Source organism: Rhinichthys klamathensis, unplaced genomic scaffold (assembly GCF_029890125.1).
Source record: "Rhinichthys klamathensis goyatoka isolate OS25496 unplaced genomic scaffold, OSU_Roscu_1.1 h1tg000030l_1, whole genome shotgun sequence".
NCBI lineage: Eukaryota > Metazoa > Chordata > Actinopteri > Cypriniformes > Leuciscidae > Rhinichthys > Rhinichthys klamathensis.
In genome coordinates this window covers 1,068,209-1,094,847 of record NW_026606580.1, presented here as the reverse complement: position 1 = coordinate 1,094,847, position 26,639 = coordinate 1,068,209, and the positions used below count along the sequence as shown (strand labels likewise).

General features: G+C 36.7%; 1 protein-coding gene across 5 annotated transcripts in view; it reads left to right on the top strand.

The window, feature by feature from the left end:
* The window catches only part of ttyh2 (tweety family member 2), a 53,914-nt gene that overhangs the window by 5,160 nt on the left and 22,115 nt on the right, over positions 1-26,639 (top strand). For all 5 annotated transcript variants that reach the window (XM_056245430.1, XM_056245428.1, XM_056245429.1 and 2 more), the window contains exon 2: positions 16,916-17,091. In XM_056245430.1, coding sequence (XP_056101405.1) covers positions 16,916-17,091 — 176 coding nt within the window. The remainder of the gene's footprint in view (positions 1-16,915; positions 17,092-26,639) is intronic.

Here is a 26,639-nt window from a genome sequence, read left to right as displayed (position 1 = left end):
TGAACCTACAAATGACATATTTGTCATTGCACATGTATAAAAACATACACTCTTCAGCTTTAAGATGAAGAAATGTTTGCTCAAAGGCCAACATTGACTGAGTCATAAGTCTTATGGGAATAAAAAATGCCTTGTGATTTATTTTTCTTAGAGTAAATGTATTTGGAATTTCCCCTGTGCTCATGTTGATCATTACTTTCAGAAGGGCAGTCAATATTTCAGTTCAGAAATATTTTATAGACCATTTGATTGGACAAAAACATGTCATGCCAGATGTCACATCAATATTTTTGTTCTGTTTTTCAATTTCAAATCCTTCAGTTTAAAAAAAAAAAGGGTTATGGGGCAATGTGAGGTACATAATTTAGAGGCCATAATTTTTCTAAACGGTCAGTTCTATTCAGGCTTAACACTCACATTTGCCCTTTTTCCAACAATTCTGATGTTTGGGCAATATTTCTTGCTCAAGCCTTGACTTTGGTGTATTTTGTTTACTGATAGTCCTTATTTATGGTCTCCTCTTAGGCTCTGTTTTATCACTTCAGACCTGAACCACGGCACTTCACTTCAATTTTAGATGCAAGATGAGAGAAAAGCCGTGCTCTTGATTTATCAGCTGTCTTTTTTTATTATTTTTCTTCCAGGTCTGGTTATGTCAGCAACACCCTTTTAAGTATTTTCTGCAGTCGATTCTGGGTGGGCCAGGTTTCTTAAAACCACAAAGATTTTCTCAGGAAAAAGCTAAAAAAAAAATCCCAAAAAGGATGTGAAAGCTGTGACCACATTAACCAAATCAGGCCGATCAGGGATCCACAGTTTGCTTAGCTTGTGGAGAACAGAAACATTTAGTTTGTTTGACATGTGGTGGAAAGGTAAGAGCTCAGTGGTCTTTTGCAATGCAAATAAGCAGTAAAACTAATGCCATGGCATCTTGTTCGTAATTGTACTGATGCACATAGTAGCCAGCAAGAGAATATTTCCAGCAAATATTGTTAGATTGATGATTGTGGTGTGGCCAAGTTGAGATAAAAGATGATTGTCAGCTTTTGGAATTTAGGTCAGAAATGTTAAGGACCGGGAGGTTTCGGTGAATAGTGTTATTGTACACGTAATGGAGTGTATTTTCTCTAAGCCCACTCATAGTCAACATACTGTTACATCAGTCTCTTATTGAGATGTATGGCTGGTTGTGAAATACTTAATTTTCAAGTTAGGTATTAATTTGTATTACTACAATGAGCATTTTAATGTCAGTGCATTGAAGCGTGCATGCATTGCATGGCATTTTCAGCTCAGCTCAGAGGCAGCCTGTTTCATCAGTTTTGTAATCCTTACATCAGTTTCATCAGTTTTGTAATCCATCACCTATAGTTTGTTATCTCCTGTCAGGTCTTTATGGCATTTCGGATGGAGCATTGTCTTAAGATTTGAAAGAAAGTTACTATACATTTTAGCAAATTAAATGAATTCATTGCCAACCTTTAAATATTTCTCAATTAATTTAAAGCTGCAGTCCGGCATTTTTCCTCTTTGTCGCCATCTCTGTTCGAAATCTGCAATTGCAGTCATTCGCGGAATTATCAACTTTACGTGGGTTGTAGTTCAACACCCTCGACACGGCACAGCGCGGATGAACACAGTGTTTGAGGAGAGTGTGCAGCTGTCAGTCACGCGCCGATGTGGATATTGTCATTCAGAATCACAGATTATTCTTTTTGGAAGTATGACCAACATAAGAATTTTCACCGGGAAATGTCATCTGAACTAGTAAGAAACATTCACTTTTGTTCTGGTTCTGACATTGCAGTAAATCGCGCTGATTAAATCTAACAATTGCTTATAAGTTATCATTTCACGCAAAACCGTGCAAAGTAGCTATACTATGTTCTCTAATTGTTAATGTTAACAACGTCAGCAAGCATTGCGTGACTACATCATGTAATGTCCTTCCGATATTATCCTTGTTTTCACATGGGTCCGGTTGCAGTCTCTTTTTTTCTGTAGCCACTCCGAAGTCCGAACGAAGTCTTTTGCATTTTACAGCGGGTGAGTCTCTAGTTGTCACTGATGATGATCGTCGTTTGAACCTTTCTGGATCCGCCATCAAATTGATAAGTTTAATTATATCAAGTGCTGTGAGAAAAGGCTATAAATCTCTACCTCCAACATCCTCACACGCAATATAGCTTATACTAGCCGAGACTCCTTCTTTATGTGTACAGATGTGACGTAATGACGCAAAGACATGCTCGAATCTCCCGCGGAAATCCACCAGTACCACTAAAATTAAAAACATTATTACAAGCTTACCGTTTTGCATCGAGCTAAGGCAAGCAGATAGTTTTGAACACTGGCTGGTTATGTATTTTATCAAATATGTATTTTGGATAATTTTTAACCCAAAAAAAGCTACGGACAGCAGCTTTAATGGAATATTAATAATATTCACTGCATGATCATTAAATATAATAAATAAATAGTGTCTTTTTTTTATTTCAGTAGGTAATTTTGTTCATAATAAATTGAAGAGGGTTTACTACAGCTGCTATTCTACAAAAAGCATTGAGTTTTTTTTTTTGGTCAATATTTTTTTATTGATTTTTATTAATCGCATACGAGACTGGAAGGTCTGTTTACATTTAGACTGCACTTTTACATTCCTCCAAGTTAAGTATCATTGAAATTTGCAATAAAGTACTTTACTGTTCAAAAGTTTGGGATCGCTTATTTTCAAATATTACTACAAATAGGGGTGGACGATATACCGGTAGACACGATTAACTGGTAGAAATTTGCTAACCGGTAGAGACTTTGGACTATCTCTATCATGGTTACGCGCTCACTAGGGGTGCACGATTCAGAAAATGACACGATTCGATACCGATTTTTTGTCTCAAGATTCGATTCAAAATCGATTTTCGATTCAAAAACGATTCTCGATTCAAAAAACGATTCGCAGTATATAAATGTAGTTTACTTTTTCCTATGTGATTGATTGCAGTAGACACAATAAAAAAAAAACAAAAAAAAAAAATTAAATGTAGTTTGATATTACTTTGTCTTCATACAAAAATAAAAACTTTTGCAACTAAAAAGTGCAAAGTGCCAAGCTTTGGCCAGCTTTCAAATACATTTAATTCAAGTTTAAAATAAAACTTAAATAAAAAGCTTTTACATTTAGCTTTAAAGTGCTGTAGTCAGATCAAACAAACAATTATGCTAAATGTGGTTTAAGGACTACTTCAGCCCCCAGGCTGACTGTTGAAATGTGAACTCGACTGGGCACATTGAACTTCCTAAAAATATACTAATGTCATAGAACCCTTGCGAAATAATTTTAAATAGATTTTAAAAAGCCAGCGCTACTGGTAACATCTATGGTTAGATTGATTTGTTTAGATCCAGTGAAGTCGTTCATAGGCGTAATTTGCGGGTATCTCCAGTTAACTAGCAGAGCATTCATTTAGTTCGCTATTAAATAAGAGATCTGTTGTTTTTGAAATCAAGCTGCGCGCTCGTGTCCGCTGCTATCAGTGTCATGGATACAGTGTTCTCTGTGGCTCGCACAGTCTTCACTCGGGCGCGCTTCATATCGCCGTTGTGATTCCGGTGAAATCTCAAAATAAAATGCACACAAACGTGATGAACATATTCGGTTTTGATGAGAGAGAGAAAAAACTATACGAGTGCGGTTTAGAACCCGTAACCTCTGACACGCTTGGCAAAAGATCTACAGAACTCAAACATAATCTGCGGATCGATGCATTTATTTACGGGTTGAGCAGAGAGGCTGCACAGTTTGACCAGCGGGCGGCAAGAACTTGCAATGTAACTATTTATCAGACCGGCCCTCGCAGCCTCGAAACACTACCGAACCACCGGTAAAAGTCCCGACTCACCCGATTGCCACTCCGCCCGTGCACGCCATAAAAAAAAAAAAAATGAATCGATTTTTGGAATTCTATGAATCGATTCTGAATCGGTAAAGATTGAATCGCGATTCAAATGTGAATCGATTTTTTTGCACACCCCTAGCGCTCACGTGACATTGCCATGCTGTGGCATTGCGAAAGCTTATCATTTGCATGCGTTTTTAAGCATTGCTGTTCAAAAACAAGTGATTATAAACTATTGTATAAACCATATTTCTGTATGCAAGCGACGTCTGAGAGAGTACTGAGTAAATTTTGCCGCCGTATTGGCTTGAACGGTCAAATACACATACTTTTGCGTCAAAATACCCATCTTTTCAAGTATCCTCATAAACAGTAATTTGTTGTTTGTTTACTTGTCTTCAGTAAGCTTAAGTTTTTTTCTTTACTTCGGCTATTCGTTTTTTTCTGATATTGAAACTGCAACGCGTTGGAGTGTAGTGGCTAGCTACAGGTGCGTGCTATCGTACAATAGCTAACTTGTTTATCTTCTCATTCCCGCCTACTTCAACGCAGAATTATGACGTTTGTCGCATATCAATGGCGTGCGGGTCGGATACATGTGACCTGGCCGTTCAGACTGAGGTCGCATTTCAAAAGATCGGATACATATCGGATTTGGACCACATACCCAAGTGGCCTGGGTCGCATTTGAAAAGATCGCATCTGTGTCGTTCAGACTGTCATGAAAAGATCAGATACAGGTCGCATAGGGGCAAAAAAATCGGAATTGGGTCGTTTCAGCCTGCAGTGTGAACGTAGCCTTGGTGACAGGAATTATGACATGTAAATGGTGTCAAAAATGCTGATATAATAAAACCTTATTTAAAGCAAAAATGACTATATTGTGATATTGTTATCGTGATACAAAGTTACTCATATCGTTATATAAGATTTTGGTTATATCGCCCAGCCCTAAATACAATTTAAAAACCGTTTCCATTTTAATATATTTTAAAATATAAGTTGTTCTTGTAATGCCTAACGCTGAATTTTCATCATCGTTACTCTAGTCTTCAGTGTCACATGATCCTTCAGAAATCACTTTAATATGCTAATTTGGTGCTCAAGAAATACTTCTTATCATTACAGTTAAGAATGGTTGTGCTGCTTAATATTTTTGTGGAAACTATGATATTTTCTTTAAAAAAAAAAAAAAATCAATCTTTCTAACCTCAATTTTGAACATTGGTGTATGTAACAGTATTCTGCAGTGCCCTTATCATCTTTCTTTCTTCCTCTCTGTGTCTCCTTGCTGTTTCTTTATTCGCCCAAAGCCCATGACCTGCTCCGCTCAGTTAATGATGTCCCAGCTGTGAGGCTGGGGAGGTTCATCCGAGCGCACTGTGTTGGAAAAGCCCCCCGAGGTTGCCCCCCAAACCCCCTACTCCCTTTCAAAAGCAGTGTAGGAGAGATGAGGACAGAATCGAGAGAGGTTGACTGCTCCGTTGTGGACCTTCCTAAAAGCTTGCCTCTGCTTTACTCAGTTTACTGTAAAACCCCAGTCATCCAGGCCCCTCATGGCCTTGCCTTGACACTGGAATCTTCTCAAATATCCTGGTATATTGGTTACTGAAACTATTTGCTGTTTTTCTTTCACTGAGATCTTGGAAATCACCTGGAGATTACATTAGCATACATTTTTTTTTTCATTGATGTTTAAAGGGATAGTTCACCTAAAAATGAAAATTCTGTCAGTAATTACTCACCATCATATTGTTCCAACCCCGTAAGACTTTCGTTCATCTTCGGAACACAAATTAAGATATTTTTTATTAAATCTGAGAGCTGGATCACTCCTCCATAGGCTTCTTAAGGGATCGAAACTTGCCGGCCCAGAAAAGTTATTAAAGACATCGTTAAAATAGTCCAAGTGACTACAGTGGCTCAATCTTAAGTTTATCAAGCGACGAGAATACTTTTTGTGCGCAAAAAAACAAACACAAATAACGACTTTATTCAACTATTAATTTCCTTCTCTGTGGGCCTCGAGTGAGTTCACGTAGTGTAAATATCTTAATTTGTGTTCCGAAGATGAACGAAAGTCTTACGGGGTTTGAACAACATGATGGTCAGTAATTATTGACAAAAATTTCTTTTTTGGGTGAACTATCCCTTTAATGGCTTATTTAATGGTTTTAATACATAATACGCTGACTTTCCCTGAGGCATATTACTCAATTTGATCATGTAAAATGTAATTCTGTACCTCAAAGAGCATAAAACTGTACAATTTCTGAATAGGTTGATGTCGCTCTTCAACGAGTCTAGTTCTTTCCCAGCTCCCAGCAGTGTGCTCCACACAGCTGTCCTCCACCTGCTGTGACCATAGCTGAAGTTTGGCTCAGGACTTCCACAGAAAGCACATCCCACTGCTTAGCTCTACAAAATATGGATGAATCCCAATTTGAATACTTTTACCAAGTACATTTTTTGCACTGGAAATGACAAATACTACACCAGTATTAAGACATTTCTTTAATATACCTTAATTTAATATTTAATATAATTAATTAACATCTCGATACTTCATCAAATAACTGTCTCAATTCTTTGGCAGTGTTTTATTGTGATACTGTAAAGCTTCTATAGAACCTTAATGGGTAAGGAGCGCTTTATATATATATATATAACTTATCGGTTCCCAACATGGGATCATTTAATTAATTTAGTTTAAATTCATTTTTGAAATAACCCATTAAAGATGAAAGTATTATGCAATCATTTAAGACATTTCTCCTTATTTAGAACTTTTTTTTGGCATAATTCTAATTAATTCTACACCACTGAATCTTTTAAGTGTGTAAATCTGAAGGGCTGTTCACACTGATAACGTTTTGGAGAGACATGTTTTTTTCATGACGGTTGGAGATTTTCAGCAATATGAGTGAAGTTGACCATTTGAAGGTCCAATTTGAACAGTTTGGATGCTTGGCAACCTCTAGCACTGTCAGTGTGAATGCGGCTTGAGTGTTTTTTCCTAACTTGTCACAACAAGTTACAGGTGATGAGATATCTTGTTTCTCTTTCTGGAGAGTTGGGTAGCCACACCCACTGTGGAATCAAAACAATTTGCACCACATGACTGCATGTTTAGTAAAAAAAAATCTGATTTGTAGATTAGCTTTGAGAGTAGACATACAGTTTACATGTTTTTGAAAGGTCTCTTGTGCTCATCAAGGCTGAATTTATTTGATCAAAAATACCGCAAAACAGTAATATTGTGAAATATTATTACAATTTAAAACAACTGTTTTCTATTTCAATGTATTTAAAAATGTCATTTATTCCAGTGATGGTAAAACTGAATTTTTTAGCATCATTACTTACTCCAGTCTTCAGTGGCGCATCTTTCCGAAATTATTCTAATATGCTGATTTGTTGCTCAAGAAAGTTTTAAAAGTTTTTATTTATTGATCTCTTGCACGGATGCACACTTCCATGACAAATTCACTGGAAATAGGTCACGATCTGGCCATCCTTCACATACTATTCTTAACGTGCTAATATGAGTTGAGACACACTAATGCTAATCTTTCATTCTATAATAGGACACATCGTATGGGAATTGGGATTCAGCCTGTGTTTCTTATAGTTAGTGTGCATGGTCACTGATGCTAGTATAGATACAAGATACTGGTTTATAACAAGTCTCAAGTGTCCTAAACCTGTTGGGCTCATCTCTCTTTCTCAGAGAAGCAACACATATTTGAACACATATCATGTTGGAGCAGCTTCGTTTACATTCTTACGTATACCCGTCTTTCTGGAAATTGTTGGCCACCTTCAAACCTGACCCTGGGATCAGTCATCCATTTCCTCCATGTGAAAAAAATATTCTGTCTATTCTGTTTAAAAGTCTCAATCTCCAGTATTATTTGACTCTTGTTTGCCTCAATATATATCTCCCCTCAGGCAGCAAACTACTTGAATCTGTCCTGTTTGTTCCTCAAAGCTTAAAGGCTTTGTCTGTGGAAGCTCATTTACGTCCAGTTTTACAGCCTGCCTGTTCATGGAGACTGTGTGATTGGCATTTGAAAAGGGTGTTTTATCCAGGCCTGTAGCCAGCTATGCTCAGGTTGAGCTGTATGTCAGTGACCCCGAGGGAAAATCGGTCTATGAATGTAGTGGACACTCTATGCAAACAAGCTAAAGAACATGACGGAGCACTTTACCGAATCACTGAACTGAAATAACCCAGGTCTGTTTGTGTTGAAAGCTATGAAAAGTATTTGTACATGAAAACAACTTCTTGTGCCTGAGAACTGGTGTGGTTGATGTTAATGTGCCTAAATAATTTTGAAATTGGATCCATCTATCCGTTTCCAAGCAGGCAAAAAAGCCAAATTGCATTTCAGATTTTGACCGTATAGCATTTGAGATAGAGAAAACTGCTATTTGTTGTATTATGTTTCAGGTTTGATAACTTCTTTTATAAGCAAATACAAGCATTATGTAATTAGTTAAGTTTGGGGTCAGTAAGATTTTGTTGATAGAAATACTTTTATTTAGCAAGGATTCGTTAAATTGATTAAAAAAAGGACAGTAGACTTAAGACAGCATATGCACACATTAAGGGTCAACTGCTATACAGTCTTGTGAGAAAGGATGCTGAATGTACATACTGTATTGTCATCACATTCTGAATAAGCTCTGTTTCAGCAGTCATTTCCTTAAGGCTTCAATTAAACTTTATTATATCGAACAACAAGAGATGCTGAGCACTTCATTCCTGGAGAAAGACAGCAGTGTTTTTGACCGAGGGTCGGTGGGTGGTTGTGAGTGAGGATGTGAAATTGCATTCACATGGGCTGCGTTGTGTCCTTTGTTCTCTTTCGTGGAGATTCCATGCCACTTTATTCCCATAATCCTCTGTTTGAACCCCTTTTATCCCTCCCTTGTGTCCTTCCCATTTTTTTCTTTCACACTATCTTCTCCACCCTCCTTCCCAGCTCCCTACTTGTGCGTTTACCCATCTCTTTACTGTCCTTTCTTCTTCCCCCATCGTTTTCCCCCTTTTCTCCCCACCCGTCCTTCTCTCGCCTGTCCTCTTTCTTTCTCCCAGACGTCTTTCTGTGTCTTATGGATGCTATAAGATGGATGGACTACAGAAATGAAATGATAAAAGTAAAGCAAAAACAAAACGTGGGTGAGGCAGGGTGGTTGCTTTTTAACCACAGCAAAGCAGAAACGTATAACAATGTTATGGAAGACCTGTCAGCAACATTTCCCTTATTTACAGTCAAAGTCTTAACAAGCACAGAAAAGCATGCCGCTTTCTGAGGGGGCTCAACATGAAACGCCATTCGAAACCCATTTTTCCATATGTAATCTGATGTATTTCTGAGTGACACAGGATGTTCAGTAAAAAAATAAAATGTGGGCGGGACTTGATTTCATCATGTAAAGTCGAGCTGGTTGGAAAGTAAAAGGTTATTCGGTTTTTACAATTTGATAACACTTTTGGACATGCACCCATTATGAATCTTTTACAATAAGGATTTTTGAGAAAGTAAATGAGTGAAATTTTGTTTTCCAAATCATGTTGTCTTTAAAATGCCCATATTATGCTTTTTCAGATGTTACCTTTCATGTAATATTGCTGTTTGTGAATGTAAACGATCAGCAAAATTTCGAAGATCAAAGTGCACGATAAAGTTATTGTCCCCCAAAAGAAAGATCCAATTCTGAACTGTCTGAAACGGTCAGTAACCGCCGTAGGTTTGTAACAAATTTGCATAATGACCATAGACCAGCCACAACAGACTTGCCTTCTGATTAATCAGAGCAGAGTAGGCTCTGAGAAAGGAAGGGCTTAGAGAGACCGAATCCTTTATCGAACTGGTTCAGGCACTGATGCTGCCATGTAGCCTGGATGCCAGCCGAACTTAGCCCCGCCCACAACATTTGAGGTCGGGAAGTTCGGTCTGGACTTGATCCGTTGTGGAGCAACTATGTTCGAACCAGAGCTGTTCGGACCAATCAAATTGTCAGGACGGGCTTAATACGATGATGGACAGATGATCAACAGTAACGTAATCATCCACGTCACCAAAGAGCGCTTGGGTTGAATTCGTTTACAACAAATATGGCTGCCGCTGGAGAATTGAGATGTGTAGACTCCGCCATCGTGTCTGTTATAGAAGATATCAACAGCGCATTCATTTTAAAAGAGGAACAGAGAACCACAATCAAGGCATTTGTTGATCGGAAAGATGAATGAAGAACATGCGTCACTTACTCCTTTGCTCTGATTAGTTGTAGGCACTGATGGGCAGTAACGCGTTAGAAGTAAGGTGTAATCAAGTAATCCTGATCTAGATACAGGACCCCCCTTTGGAGAATGTCAAAATTCTACCTCAAATCTGAGCAAGCACCCGCAAGCCGGCACAGGAATGTGAAACTTACTGAAAAAAACCCTGAACCCCCAACTGACATGACATGGCTGTTTTGGTAAACTAATTTTGACTCCTCTCTGCACTTTACTGTTAAAAGACGTAAGTGTTAATAATTTGGAAAACAGTCAGGAGAGACTTTCATTTTAATTATTTTATTGCTGTATTTTATTTATATCTATTCGAATGAAGGATTTTACAAAAAATAAATTTATTTTATATGCTGGAATATGCAGAAATATAAGCTAACAGAAGAAGGACTTTCTTTATTTCATTAAAATATGGTGGAATGTGCAGAAAATAGGTTTAAATGTTCATCAAAAATCTGAGACTGTTGCATTTATAAAATTTTTGCTTGATGCAATGTGCATAAAGTTAAAATATTGAAACTAATAAAACAAGTTTAAAAAAAAGAGTGTTTCATTTGATTAAATTAGATGATGGAATATGCAGAAAGAATAGAATTAGGCTGAAAGGTCTATTGCTTTATAGCGTATTCAGGTCGTGCATCATGTTTTTGAAAAGTAACTTAGTAAAGTAACTAGTAAAGTAACTAATTACTTTTTAAAATAAGTAATCAGTAAAGTAACTGGATTACTTTCTTGGAGAAGTAATCAGTAACTAATTACTATTTCCAAGTAACTTGACCAACACTAGGTCTATCCAATTGAGTGCAGGCATTTTCTTTCCTGGTTGGGTTGAAACACACCCCTTAATCACAGCCCAATGGAACGGTATCAGACTCATATTTTGACTAGAATCTGAGTATGATGACGTCAGGCTAGCTGCAATGTATATTATGATCAAATTAAAGTGTGTTTGACCTTGGATGCACGTGAGCATATTGTAGGAGACCTCCAAAACAAAATTAGGAACATAGCATAATGGGGGAAGTTTCCACAGTCAGGGAATTTTAAAATCATGAAAATTCACAGACATATTTTTACTTGGCCCTAAAATATTGGCTAGAGAGTGAGTGCAATCACTTTCTGGTGTGGAGGTGTGGGAACCCTGTGCTGTGATCCTGTGGACATTTGCAAGTATCAGGGGCGGCTAATTGAAAACCAGCTCTGTCTTGTTGTGTCCCGTCTGTTTGTGTGTTTGAATGACAAGGGAGGGTGGAAATGACTTGGTGAAGAAGTGTGGGAGTGTGTAAATAATTCCTCTTTGCCTCTATTTCCATAGAGGATAATGCAGGTGTTCCATTATTCATGTCTGCCTGGTATTAATGCACACTCTTTGTGTGTGCGTGCACATTGTATTTGTTTGACTATTATAATTACACACTCACTTTTGCTGTGCTAGTGTGTATGTTTGTGACCGAGAAAACATTGGTAAGGCCAGATAAGGCTGCAACACGGCACGGGTGTTGTTTATGCGTTTTCCAAATGTATTCTGAAGCGATTCATTGTATTCATAATAATGGCTCTGAATCTTTATTGCATGATTTATCTTCCTTCTCTGTCCGTCTCTCTTGTGCAAAAACATGCAATATTTTTCTCTCCACTTCTTATCCTTCTTGTTTACACTCTCTGCATCATTTTGTGGGCTTCAGTTCTCCATTTCTTTACCTGTATATCTTGTGTAGGGCATATATGTGTAGTATATCAAAGGTATGTCACGGATATATGCAACAGGGGAGGGAGACGTGTCTAACAGTATCTTACTGCACTATGCTAGATATATTGTCTTGGCAATAGTGGCCGTTTAAACAGGCATTAATGTGAAAATATAGAGCAGGACGTGTATCAGTTAAGCCAAGATGAGGAAGACCCCTCCATTTTTATAATATTTGTTTTATTGTATTGATTCTTACCTAATGTGAAGCTGTTTTTGCACTCATGCCAGACATAATCATTTGTTATGACTAATTGTATCTTTTGGTCTGCAATCCATTGAGCTTCAAATAACAGTATTTAATTCACTGTTATATACAAATACACATGTATCTCTTATGCTCACGAGGCTGTATTTATTTGATGTAAAATAAAAAATAAAATATATATATATATATATATATATATATATATATATATATATATATATATATATATATAAGCAGTAATATTGTGAAATATTATTAGAGTTTTAACGGATTTGTAATGTACTAGCCTAATTTATTCATAAAATGGCAAAGCTGAATTTTCAGCTGTCATTACTCCAGTCTTCGGACTATATCTAAAAGATAATATACTTTATCTGAGCTATTTAAACACATTGTTTTTGAATTTTCTGCCAAAATACCTATTATGGTGTATGTATACTGTTAATGTTGCCATGATATAAGATTTTGCTTATACCACCCATAATTAATCTCTTAGGCTTTTCCCTGTCAGACAAAACAAGTTTCTCGTAGTTCACGAAGATCACAGGATTTAGTCTGGGTAATTCCAGTCATGTAGTCGCACGCTTTTTCATTAAAATAGTCTATGATAATTCCTCTTTTCACTTTGTCCCAGGACTTAACTACAAGGGCAGAGAGGACCTGGAGGTTGCCATGGTGATGTTTATTTATGTGGGTTTTTTTCCTGTCTCTGCCCAAAAGCAGTAAACATAATGCCTGTCTTTCTCCCCTTGTTTCCACACCAACTGCTTCCTTTGCTGATACACATGCACACACACACAAACACACACACACACACGCAAATCCCCACTCTTCAGTGAGAATGAAAACACACACTCATTCCCTAAAATGTGCCCCATCCCCTCCCATAAGACCCCCCTGTGGCAGTCTGTGTACATCCTCCCCCCATTTCCTCATCAGAGTACCTTCATCAACCCCTATTTACCCTTCACAAAGGCCTGATGGGGAATTCACCATCCTCAAAGGTGGAGGAGGGGTTTACACAGACTCATCTTTTTCAGACAATGTGGCTGAAATGAGACACTGTGGGGTTCATCATGCATTTTGCTTAAATATCTGACATTTAATAGATACATATTGATGCTTGTTGTGATTGGTGGTCTACTACAGTACTAGTCAAAATGTGTTTTACTCTCTTATGCTCACCAAGGCTGCATTTATTTGATCAAAAATAATTTGTTTGATATTGTTACAATGTAAAATAACTTTTTTTAATGTAATAATTCCTATGATGGCAAAGCTGAATTTTCATCATCCTTTCCTTCAGTCTTCAGTGTCACATGATCCTTCAGAAATAAAAAACAAAAACGCTTTTGTTTGAAATATATGATTTTTTCTGTAACAATGTACAAGTCTTTACTGTCATAATTATATAATGTTATATATATAAAACGTACTGACCCTAAACTTTTGAACGGTAGTGTATATTGGCCAACTGATCAATTATGAAATTGTGAATATAGAACAAAATAATTTTAGTTTAATTTCTGAAAATCTCATTTGCTCATTCATAATTGGTAATTGTTAATTTAGCGGTATGCGTGTTTTGATGGCAACACTATTAATTACACTCTTAACGTCTCAAGTAATTGGTGTAGTTTGAGTAATCAATAGACATTGTATGTCTTGTTTATTTTCAGATTATTCTTGTATTATTAAAACATTATAAATAGTCAATGTTGTTATTATTAAACAGAAAGAATATGAAATAACTGCTTAACTACGTTTCACTGTTGAAGCCGCTGCAGTTTTGATTTTTTTTCCGGGTGACGCTGCAGCGGTCAGGTGGTACAAGTCGGAGCTCTCAGACAAATCAAAGTTTACAAGTTGTTATTAAAAGTTCTATGAGGACGTAAACTCTTTTTACAAGTCGCAATGTTGTAGTTATGAGAATTTCGACATGTGGTGAATGCACCTTTATGATCATTATGAGTTTTTCAATGGCCAATGCTAATAGAGTACTGGGTGGGACGGGTCAAGATGGATAAAGTTGCCCATTGATAGACTGTTGATTGAACCATTAGTTATAATATTTACAGTCCTTATATAATCTCAAATGAAATTATATTGTTTAACCTAATTTTCTTATTTCTGACTAGTTTCTCTCACACAGTGGAGGAATGCAGTTGGAGTTGTGGGTATATTGGTTGACCTGTTAGTCTTAGCGTTAATAAATGGGAGTGAAGCAGATGGCTTAGGATGTCCCACCACCCAGAGGATGAAAGAGACAGTGTTGAATGTAACCGAAAGAGACAGACAATGCAAGAAACAGGGATGGTGATGCAGCAAATATAGACTCTGGGGCTGCTTGCTATAGCTGTCCTACTTTCTCCATCCCCTTCAGAGCCAAGAAGAGGATGGGATATGACATGGTGTGTGTATACGAGTGTGCCTTTTGTTGAATAATTGTACTGCCCCATCAGTTGTCATATTTATCCCCAGTCACTGCTTAAAATCTATAGATTCCTTTCTGGGTGAATGTTTTCAACCAAGTTAAGATCGTTTTCACTGCCAGAAATGAGATCATGCTCCTTTAACGGTGGTGTGTACTAAACATTGGCGGAGCAACACGCTACCTTGTGCCCCCATTAAAGGCTGTGGGACTAAAATAGCCCTGGATTTATCAACTGGAACTTTAAGTTATATGACAGTGTGTTGCAACCAGTAAAGACCTCTGCGTTATCAGTGCAATGCATTGTCTGTGTTCGGAAAACATCTCAGGAGGTCGTGACTTCATTCGACATTAATGAGAAACTTGCATTAGCAGACAAGGTCACAGGTAGTACACGTGGGAGCTTTAAATATAGTAAAATGTACTGGCTGCATCTGAGATTTTCATGTTTGTACTGTGTATGTAAAGATTGCATTAGGATTCTATTTATTATTAATGTTTTTAAAGGTCCATTTTCTGCAACTCTCTTTGTATTGTTACAGAGCATATGTAAAGGAACATTGTTTACTCATTCTCCCAGTTACCTAAACTGAGAAATGCAAAATGTATTGGCAGTTTCTTTCATTTTTTTTTTACCCTCGGTTTTGCCTAAAACACTGTGTTCGTGGTCATCCAGTTTGAACTGTAGATTACAAGCTCCGAGGTTTTTCAGTGTATCCATCGAGGCGTTCTACATTTACGATACTTTGCAGCCTTGAGCCACTGCCTACAATGCGCTGGATCCTTCCCTGGAAACCGAAAGTAACTCACTCCCGTTAAACATTTGTGCTGCGTCCCAATTCGCTTACTTATACTATGCCCTAAAAGTATGTACTCTTTTTGTGAAGAAAAAGTACATACTTTTGAGTGTATATCAAAAGAGTAGGCAAGCTTTGGGACATACTACTTTGTCATCTTTAACGGACAGCTCTGTCGCGTGCATCCTATCACGTAAACTGCCCTGTCAATCATCTCGTCACAGTTAAAGTCCTCCATTCAATCTAATATAACTTCTTAACATTTCGGAGATAAATGTTGTAGCACGTTTATCTGCCAGTCATGGGTCTTTCATGCTGAGACTCTCCTCATGTGTTTGGAATTTGAATATAATAATGCATTTAAAAGTTAATGGCTAAACGTATCTTTGCAAAAGTTCACAATGCTGCTGCAGATGGAATATAATGTGGACAACATTGAATAAATACATTTTCGTCAGGTTAGATACTGATAATTAATCACTCAAACCCCTTTATCTAAACCTCTCTACACAACCGCCGGACTCGCGCGTCCTCCATGTCTGTAGTTTTTGAACACTTTTCACTCGTGTTTGTAGTTCTAACCGAATCCTCGTCCAACGCGCGATGGGTTGTGGGCAATATCAGCCGTAAGAGTGTGCAATGATCTGCACTTCGGATTCTGACCGGATATAGTAGACCATCCGGGTCTCTTTGGGACACTCATTTCAACATACTACGATTTGGGACGCACTAATTCTATTTTCGAATACAATTTAGGACGGATAGTATGCGAATTGGGACGCAGCATTACTCTTTGAATTCTTGCACCCAAGAATGCAAGTCAACACCATTATGACTAAAAGTTTGCTAAGTGCTTCAAAGTGTTTTACAGAAAATAATTAAAATAATCAAAGCAAGGAAAATTAAAACTGTTATAAAATAAATTAAAAGAGATATATGATACAGTTATAAAATGAATTAAAATAGTAAAAAGCTGATACATAGTTAAACTTCTCATCTGGCAAAACACCGGTGTATCATATTTTTCACAACTCCCAGTCCCAACAGCATTCATAACCCATATTACTTGCGTAATCTGATTTATTTCACAGAGAAATAATTAGGAATAAGGAAACATTTTGGACAGGGTTTGATTTTTGTCCATTAGGCGTTGATTGGATCGTGAAACAAAAAAATGCATAGATAAATTGTACACAGTAAGACAAAAAAACATGCATCAGGACATCAATTTGGATTTCATGTTGACTTTAAGAGGTGTAAACTGAATATGCATTTGTATTTATGTAAATACGGTTGGTCAATTGTTAAAGTACTGATGATTCAGATATCATAGCAGTGACGCTTTCTGAACAACTCAGAGAATTTTAGTTTCCATATTATGTGGACTGATGATAAGGGAGCTTTGTGTTATGAATGGCATATGAGATCAAACTCTTTCATTTCAAAAGAACAAGAAAAAAAATCAGTTTTGCCTCATATGTCTCTTTTAACAAAGACTCATGTTTGTTTGTTTGTTTGTTTGTTTTCTGTTTCAGTCGCTCCTCTTCCTGGGCTGTGTAGCAGCAGCTGGGCTTGGTGTGAATCTGCTGTGTCTGGCCATCTACCTGAGCTGCCTGTGCTGCTGTCGGAAGGATGAGGAGGAAGAGGAAAGTAAGAAATCCAACTCTTGCTGTGTCACTTGGGCTGCTGTTGCTGCCGGACTCATCTGCTGGTACGTACCACCCACTGTTCTCACACGAGATAAACCCGCTCAAGATGCAGGCAGCATAGTTAAGCACTCAAGTGTATGTGTAAGAAATATATGGGAGAATGATTTGCTTATATGTTCATTGTGGAATGGATGAGCAGAATATAAAATTGAAGATTTTATTAAAAAGGGTTTTGGTGTTGTCATCTGTCACATGATTTGAAATGAGTGATGAATCAACATGGCAGCTACTAGCAAAATCCCCTTTGGCAAATTAGCTCATAACTTCCTGGTGACATATCTTCCTCATTATGTCCCCACCTTCTTTTTATTTTTTTATTTAGCTTTTTGTCTCTTCCATCTCTCTCTCACTCACTCACTCACTCACTCACTCACTCACTCACTCACTCACTCACTCACTCACTCACTCACTCACTCACTCACTCACTCACTCACTCACTCACTCACTCACCTCATTTCAGTGATAAATGCCAAAAACACACTAATTTTTAAAACGCCAAACTTTTTCCACATTTGAAAAATGTTCTCCCGCTGTTCTGATTGGCTGTGCTTTTTGATTGGTTTCGTCTCTTCGCGTGTCTGGTGTTGTGTCGCTGGAATCTTATCGCATCGTGACTGGTTAAGACACTGTGTTAAGGTGCTAAACTATTTTGGCCCAAAAATATGTATGGTATGGCTCCTATAATATTGAAGTGAGAAAGACAGGAGAGGCTCAAATAACTGCTCTATTTTGTTGGCTATAGAGACTTAACAGACAGACAATCTAGTAAAGAGACAGCCTCTGTTTCTCTCTCTCACACTCATTTGCTCTCAATTTCATTCTCAGAGAGGTTCAGTTTATTCTCTTGCTCTATAAAAACGATTGTTCACTGGGTCACTTCAGGTAGTGCTGCTCTGCTCAGATGCAGAGCGATCTACATTCCTGTCTAAACCCCATACCGCTGACCGGCGATAGAAACACTCCAGTTTTGTTTCGGACCACATTGTCTGTCAGGTCTGAGTTGGAGGAGGGGTTGTGGGAACACTCGGAGTTTGACTAGTATTTAGGATTTTAACAGGGGGTTGAATAGCCTGGGACATACCGAGACGGCCCTTTGCCTTCTGCTCAGACACTGCAGATTTCTGCCTCCGTCATCCATTAAGAACGAGTGGCATTCACTTCTTCACAGCTTCAGTTCTTAGTGACCATGGCTGTCAAGCTCAAAGAAGGACCAAAAAAAAAACAGCATAAAAGAACTAAGAAAAGAGTCCATATGACTTAAGCTATATAATAACAATGTTAAAATGAAAAACTGAAATATAGGTTGGTAAAAATCTCACCCTGTTTCAGCTTTTAAATATCTTTCTCCCTCCTGCATTTTTTTAATGCGTAAATGCGATTTGGTTATGGAAAGATTATCAGTGACACAAAGCTATGACTTCAGAAGACTTGAAATGCATGGATCAATTATATTGCTTTATGCGAGGGGTTTTCAAGTCTTTTGATGGCGTGGACCCCAAAGTGTTATAACCTTTTTGCGAGGGACTATCTTTGTAAAATAAATGTATGTGTATGCATGTATATATTTCACCGGAAGATTGAGTTATAACAGTTTGATTTAAAAATTACACAATAAGATTGTTGCGTATAGTCTCCCCTTTATTTTAATTTCATGGAATGACACAAATTTTTTTAAGTTTGAACGAGCTATGCCTTTAAGAAAGTAACTAGAGTCCGTTTTGGTTTCATGCTGTGAATTGGTCAGCAGAAATTAGTATCTTAATATCCACATTCACAGGCTTTCAAGGTTTTAACTCTTGGGAGCTTCACTACACAGAGCTTTCTTAAAGTAAATAGTTGTTACTTTGACATGCCAATAGCAGACGGAGAGTTACCTAATCTATCTCAACGCTCCAGTCTCACAGTAGGCACTATCCCAGCTGTTACATCATCCCACCGCTGCTGGAGAAATGCTGAGCTTTAAAGTGCTCGATTGAATTAGTTAGTGTGTGTATGAGTGTGTGTATGTTTATGAGGGCACCATCCTCTCAGTCCCATGACACTCATCTGTGTTGATATTATTAAGTTAGCATTACGACTCTCTGTATTCTGAAACCTCCTGTGGTGAAACAGAGCCTACTCTTGGGTTAAATGCAAAAGCATGGTCTGAGTTTAACATCAGGAATTGCATACTTTTGTATATGGGTTGGATAACCAAAAATATATTAGATAACTTATTAAATATTTTTTTCTTTACTCTTTCTATGATATTTCATCTATAAATCTATAGGCTAAATATCTATAAATATCACAAGCTCTCTCTATATATACACCTGTGCAATAATCATGCTGTCTAATCAGCATCTTGATATGCCACACCTGTGAGGTGGGTGGATTATCTCGGCAAAGGAGAAGTGCTCACTAACACAGGTTTAGACAGATTTGTGAACAATATTTGAGAGAAATATGCCTTTTGTGTACATAGAAAAAGTCTCAGATCTTTGAGTTCAGCTCATGAAATGGGGGCAAATTTGTTGCGTTTATAAGTTTGTTCAGTGTGTGTGTGTATATATATATATATATATATATATATATATATATATATATATATATATATATATATATATATATATATATATATATATGCGCGTTTCATTTCATTGTATAATTGCTTAATTTTATTTTCCCAACAAACTCCTTGTAAATATATAAATATGAATATTTAATATTCAGCTTCATATGAAATTTGCTTAAATTTGAGATTGGTGATTCTCTAAACTTTCACCATTGTCACCTTGGAGACATTGTTGGTATCCTATACATTTATTGTTCACTGAAGGTTGTCTGTTGTTTTTTTGTTTTCTGTATACAGTCATTTAACTTTGTAAACTTTGCATTTAACACTTCTAACCTCTCCTTCTATTATTTAAGTATTTTTGCTAAAACTGGCATGTTTCAGCAAGACTGACTTAATCTTCGTTAAACGTTAATGTGGTTCGTAGCAGAAGTGTTGCTGCAGTGTCCTGAAGTAGATTATAGGGTTGTTTGTTTAGTTGGAATGATGGGTGAACAAGTAGATAGAAGTGTGCATTTAATACAAAACCTTCAAGTCAACTATCTGGCTCCAAATCAATATTCTGTCTCAGTGAGAGTCTCAGATCATGCAGTATGAAATGATGGAGCCCTTTAGGGTCCTAGATTGTTCTCAGGTGATCTTCAGAATTTTGTAAATGATAAATCATCCGTTTTTAAATGTCATTAAAGGGTTTTATACAGTTTCATTGTTTCATATCATGAGTAATTAAGTTGTCCTTGATCTTTTGAGATACATTTTCATTTCAGTATAAAAACATATTGTATAACTTTCAGAAATCAAAACTTTATTTAAACAAAGTTGAAGATGATGATGATGAAGAAGAGAAAACAATCAATTGCAAATTAGCAATAACACCACAATGTCTAGTATTTTGTGCAAGCGGAACTGGTCCTAATCGCAGACGGTGCTTTCCGAGATGCCACTCTAGATATACAGTGCCATTGTGACTACACAATATTCTTTTATTTTCTCCATTATATTGCTGAATGACAGGAGTTGGGCAATAGCATTGGTGTTTTGATGTTTTGGTAATCTACAGCTTGTGTTGCCATGGTTCCCCTGCGTTCGGATGTACTGCTCATTTTCAAGAGTTGCTTAGATCACGACATGAAGAGCATTTTTAACTGCTTTAATTAAAGGAAAATGAAATAAAGCACTAAATAGTAATGACTAGCCTTCAGTATTTATTTTGTTTTTAATAATAAATAATAAATAATTTAATAATACATCGTTATATTTTTATAATAATTTACTCACCCTCTTGATGCCACAAACCCTTATTATTATTATTATTATTATTATTATTCATGTGTGTATATATATATATATATATATATATATATATATATATATATTTATTGGGTAAACTAAATTAGTACATAATATGCATATATATTTAAAATGAAATTACATATTTAATATACCATTTATAACTTGATATTAAACAAAGATATATGGGTTCTTTATACATATATACATATATATATATATATTAGGGCTGTCAAACGATTAATCGCATCCAAAATAAAAGTTTGTGTTTACATACTATGTGTGTGTACTGTGTATAATTATTTTTAAAACATAAATACCCACACATGCATGTGTATTTAAGACATATTTGCATGTATATACTGTATATAGACTGAATGTAGCCTATATATAATGTATATTTTATATAAATATAAACATTTTATATATAAATAACATATTTTTCTTAAATATATACGTGTGTGCATTTATATACAAAATAATTATACACAGTACACACACATATATTATGTAAACACAAACTTTTATTTTGGATGCGATTAATCGTGATTAATCGTTTGACAGCCCTAATATATATATGTGTATAATATATATATATATATATATATATATATATATATATATATATATATATGTGTGTATATGTACTATAATATAAATAATATGGGATTGCAATGTCAAGAGGGTGAGTAATTTACTCTATTATTTCGCTATAAAAACTATTATTAAAAACATAAACATTTGTATTAATAGAATGAAGTTGAGTTGAATTCCAGTTGCTATTTTTCTGGAAAAAAAAAACAGCCTTTGCACATGCCACAGCTGCTATTGTTTCTCCACCTGATGACATGACCTCCACAAATGTCATAGAAGCCTTCGCTGATTCACAGGATCTCTTATCCTGCTGTGCTTCACCAGTTGTTTTCTGCCACACTCTCACCTGCTCTCTAACATCTGTAACCTATTGTCATCTTCCTGTTTGGCGTGTGTGAGGGGTAATAGTTCAGTTCTGACACCCGCTGTTCAGCATATGGCTGATGGCGATAAAACTAGATCAGCACACTTTAGCCTAGTCATTAAATTATTCTTTATTGACCGTTGCTTAGCCAGGAGCAGTCAATGAGTTTGAGTCATTTTCAAATCAGTGTCTTTATCATGACTTTTGATGACTTATCAAATTGAAGTGGATCATACTATCCTAAATTATGATTTGACTAAATCCATCTCACATTAAAACAGATTTGTTCTATTGCTATTGTGATATTCATCATTAATAAAAAATGGTTTAATCTCCTAATTGTACATTTTTATTCCTGTAACATTATAACTTTATTCTCAAAACATGATTAAATTGTAATAACATTGTCACTTTCTCAAAACATTTTGACTTTTTTTTTTTTGTAAAATGTATTGTTTTTGTTATTTTACTTTGACACTGTGTTCACACTGTATTCGATCTGATTTAAATATCACCAATACTGTAGTTTTCATGTAAATGTGTTGTCGTTTTTCATGTTAAAGAACTTGATGAAGCAGGAAGTTGTAGCCTACAGTTTGAGGGTGAATGACCAATATTGTGTTCATCAGTCATGTTCTAATGAATCATGCAGGACCGAGATGGCTTGACAGATGGTTATGGCTTCAGCAAACAAGCCTGCCCACCCCCTACTTAGTAATGTGGGGCTCTTGACGTTTTAAAGCCCTGTGGTGGAATGAACAAAGAACCCAGCGATTGAATAAAGGAACGCAAATCTATCGTAACAAAGCACTGCCCCCTTCAGGAGAGGAGACATCTGAGGATACCCTGAAATCATATTCTGTGAAAGATGCTCCTCCTCTATTTGACTTCATACTTTACCCAGTAATGCCTCCCTCTGTTTTTCTCCATTCAGTTGATAAAAGCACAAGCTTTATTTAGCCATTATTTATGTGCCTGCTTTCAGACCTGGTTTTTGAGGCCAGAGCAGAGCTTTTTTGGCACTATTTTGACCATATAAAGGTGAAACATCTTAAGGCTCTGTGGTTCTTGTAAAAAAAAAAAAAAAAAAAAAAAAAAAAAACGGAATTAGTGCTTTGGTTTTGAAAAGCATGGATGAGACAGTGATGAACCATGGGGAGCAATTGCCTATAATATTGCATTTTTGTCATAGGCAAAATTCAAAACTCCTCATTGGCTGTCTGAAGACCTAATCCATTTTACATCTTGGCAAGAACGAACGGGATACTTTGATAGTCTTGATAGTCATGATTGACATGGAAAGTGACCGACCACACACAGCTAGTTTTGCTTTTATCATTCATTCAATTAATTTCTACATTCAAATAACTATTGATTATTTCACAGAATTTACAGTTATATCTAGTTATCTTGCTTCTAAGCACTTTCAACTTTTGAGTATCTTCTAACAGTTTGATGCATTAATTCGTCCTCTGAACTGTTCATTGCAGCGGGCCGATACTTTGTAAAATGTAATTTGCTGCTTCCGAATATGCCTACTTTTCTACTATATAGTATGTGAAAAACAGTATGTGAGACGAGTAGTATGTCATAAAACAGAAGGCGAAAAGTACCCTTATCCCTACTACTTCCTCTGAGCTTCTGAAGGTTGCATTCGATGGACACTTTACTATCCCAGAATTTGTGAATGGAAGTGAAGCAACTGACAACGCATTCAAACTACATACCATTAACCATTACCATTTAACGGTCACCAAGTACCTGAGATTTTGGATGCAGCGTTTGTTTCCAAAATCAAATTGGAGCTATAGGGTTGATGGATTTGATTTTTTTTATTTTAGTTTTTAGTTCAGTTAATTCATTTCACTCTACCACTGTACAATTTTATCAGTGTTTTAGTTTATTTTAGTTTTAGAATTTTGTGCTGCCAACGCTAGTGATTTAAATGATATAGTTTAAAGGATATTCACCCAAATATGACAATTGTCATCATTAACTCTGCCTAATGTTATTCCAAATCAGTTTATTTCTAATGCAGAACACAAAGAAAGATATTTTGAAAAACTTTGGGAACCCACCAAACATCGGAGCCTATTGACTTTCACTGAATGGACAAAAAATAAAAAACTCAAACAGATAATATTTGGTTACACTTTTTGACATTCTACTAACAATAAGTAACTTTGGAACTACATGTCAACTATATATATTTGGGTCATCTAATATGTTTACTTTCAGTTAAAGTTTTATTCTTCATTTTGGTTTCTGTTAACAGTAATAACACTGATTGAAACTGGCGCTTTTAGTCAGCTCTCACTATTTTTATGAGAAAGCTGCCATTTCTTTCTGTCCCTCTCTCTCCTTCCTCTCCCCAACGCAGCTCAATTTTCTCATGCACGTTTTAAATCAAAGCTGGATCAAGAGAATGATGCAGTTTGGCTTGAGGCATCCAGCTAATGAGAATTCACTCTACCCATAATTTTAATGAAGTCCCCTGTTCCAGGCCGCACACATTCTCTCCCGTGCGTAGTTTCGGTGCAAGACGGCACACGGCCTCAGGGCACTGTGCAGTCTTTATGTGTTTGTGTTTGTGAGTGTCTTTATGACTCCTCACCCACTCCAAAGGCAAGAAGCTTTGGAGGAATCATTCAACTTTTACATCTCCCCAGGAGTCCCACGCTGTCAGTCTGATCTAAAATACTCTTCTGCTGACACTGGACCGAGAACAGATTTTGCATTTCGTTACTCTGCTCATTATGGTCCCAAACGTGAAATATAAGTTTAACACAAAGGAGGGTGGACCAGGGATGAACTTTAAAGGGCACCCTATATTAACAATACAATGCGGGATATGACTTCACTTCCTGTGCGGTGTTATTGACCTCATAGGATCTCTGGGGACCAATGAGCCAAATACCGAGAACAGAGATGAGCCTGGCCATTTTGATGACATCATTCTTTCTATGTGAGATGCTTCCTGTTCCCAGTGTTGAGAAGATTGTGGCTTGGTGTGGAGGGAATGGACTCTCACGCTTATGTTCTCTGTTTCATGCCAAAGACTCATTAACTTGTTTCTCTGATATTGGAGATGGCTTGCTCGCTCGTGCTTTATCTCAAATGGGTTGTATTTGGACCATTGTCTGATTTTGAGAAATTGGATTGGAGAAAGGACTATGTTGTTTGCAGTGAAACATCATGAGTATATCTTCCTAGGTGCAATTTGACTGGATATATCAAGTCAGGTACTTTTAATATAAAGCCCAAATAGTGGTAGAAGCTCTCTAGAACTTGCCGTTATGATACTAGGGTGTTTTGGGTAGTTGGTTGGTGGTTGTTTCCCAGCTCAATTTCTCTGTCATTCTAGTATCCAGATATGGCCCCTCCTTCAGTGTAAGTTTTATGAGACTGCTGTCCCCAATTTTTCTTTTTCCGAAGAAGTCAAACGAGAAAGAAATACAAGTTTGAAACAACATGAGCGTGAATAAAAGATGATAGAATTAAAACAAGATGCACAAATCATCTTGATTCTCTAGGAATCATTTCAGGTTACTAAAATGTTAAGGAACGAGTTAAATGCTAAAGTTAAAGGGATACTCATTTTACAACTCCCCCAGAGTTAAACTGTTGAGTTTTACCGTTTTTGAATCCATTCAGCCGATCTGCGGTTCTGGCGGTACCACTTTTAGCATAGCTTAGCATACATCATTGAAGTGGACAAGACCATTAGCATTTCTCAAAAAAAAAATGACCAAAGTGTTTCGATATTTTTTTCTATTTAAAACTTGACTCTTCTGTAGTTACATCGTGCACTATGACCGACGGAAAATGTAAAGTTGCGATTTTCTAGGCTGATATGGCTAGGAACTATACTCTCATTCCTGCGTAATAATCAAGAAACTTTACTGCCGTACCATGAGTGCAGCAGGCGCAGGCACTTAGTCCCGGTCACGTTGGAAGTTACCGAGCTGGGGACTATTTTCAGGTGCTGCGTCATATCATTACGCCTGCTGCACTCATGGTACGGCAGTAAAGTTTCTTGATTATTACGCAGGAATGAAATTCACATTAAACCTCCTCATCATATAAAGAGATCATGTCTCTTCAGAAGACATGGATTTATGTGCTCAATTCCTGTGGATTTAGGGTGAATTCAGGTTGATTGGGACACTTTTCCCAAGTCATTTCAATAGTAAAAAGTGTTCCAATCACCCTGAATTCACCCCAATGCTACCGTCTATTTATGAACTTTTTGAACCGGCAGAGTTTTTTTGTTTTTTTTTTGGCGGGTGAACTAACCCCTCAATAATAATGGTTGTGATTGTATTATTGTTCTGAACTCGTGGTTATCTTTCTCTCGCTAAAAAAAACATCTTTTTGTAATTTCCTCAAACCCTTATGTTTGTGTCTGGGGAACATTAGCCTCTGGCTCAGTACGGCTCCTGTAAAGACCTGCATGTGGCACGCGTGCACCACCCATCCTACCACAGTGCCTTCAATTCCCCTGTCATTTAACTTTAGATCCATATAGAGCTTCTTCGGTCCAAAATGATGTTAATCTAAGCACAGGAAACATTTTCTGACATGACTTACTCAGTGACTGGCTCGTCCCATTTGATGACTTGAACTTAGCAGTGTTGTTATTGTTAACTAAAACTATTAAAAATCGTTTTCTGTAATTGAAATAAAGCTAAAATAAAATAAAAATATATGCAAAAATAAAACTTAAACATATTTCAAAGAAACATTGT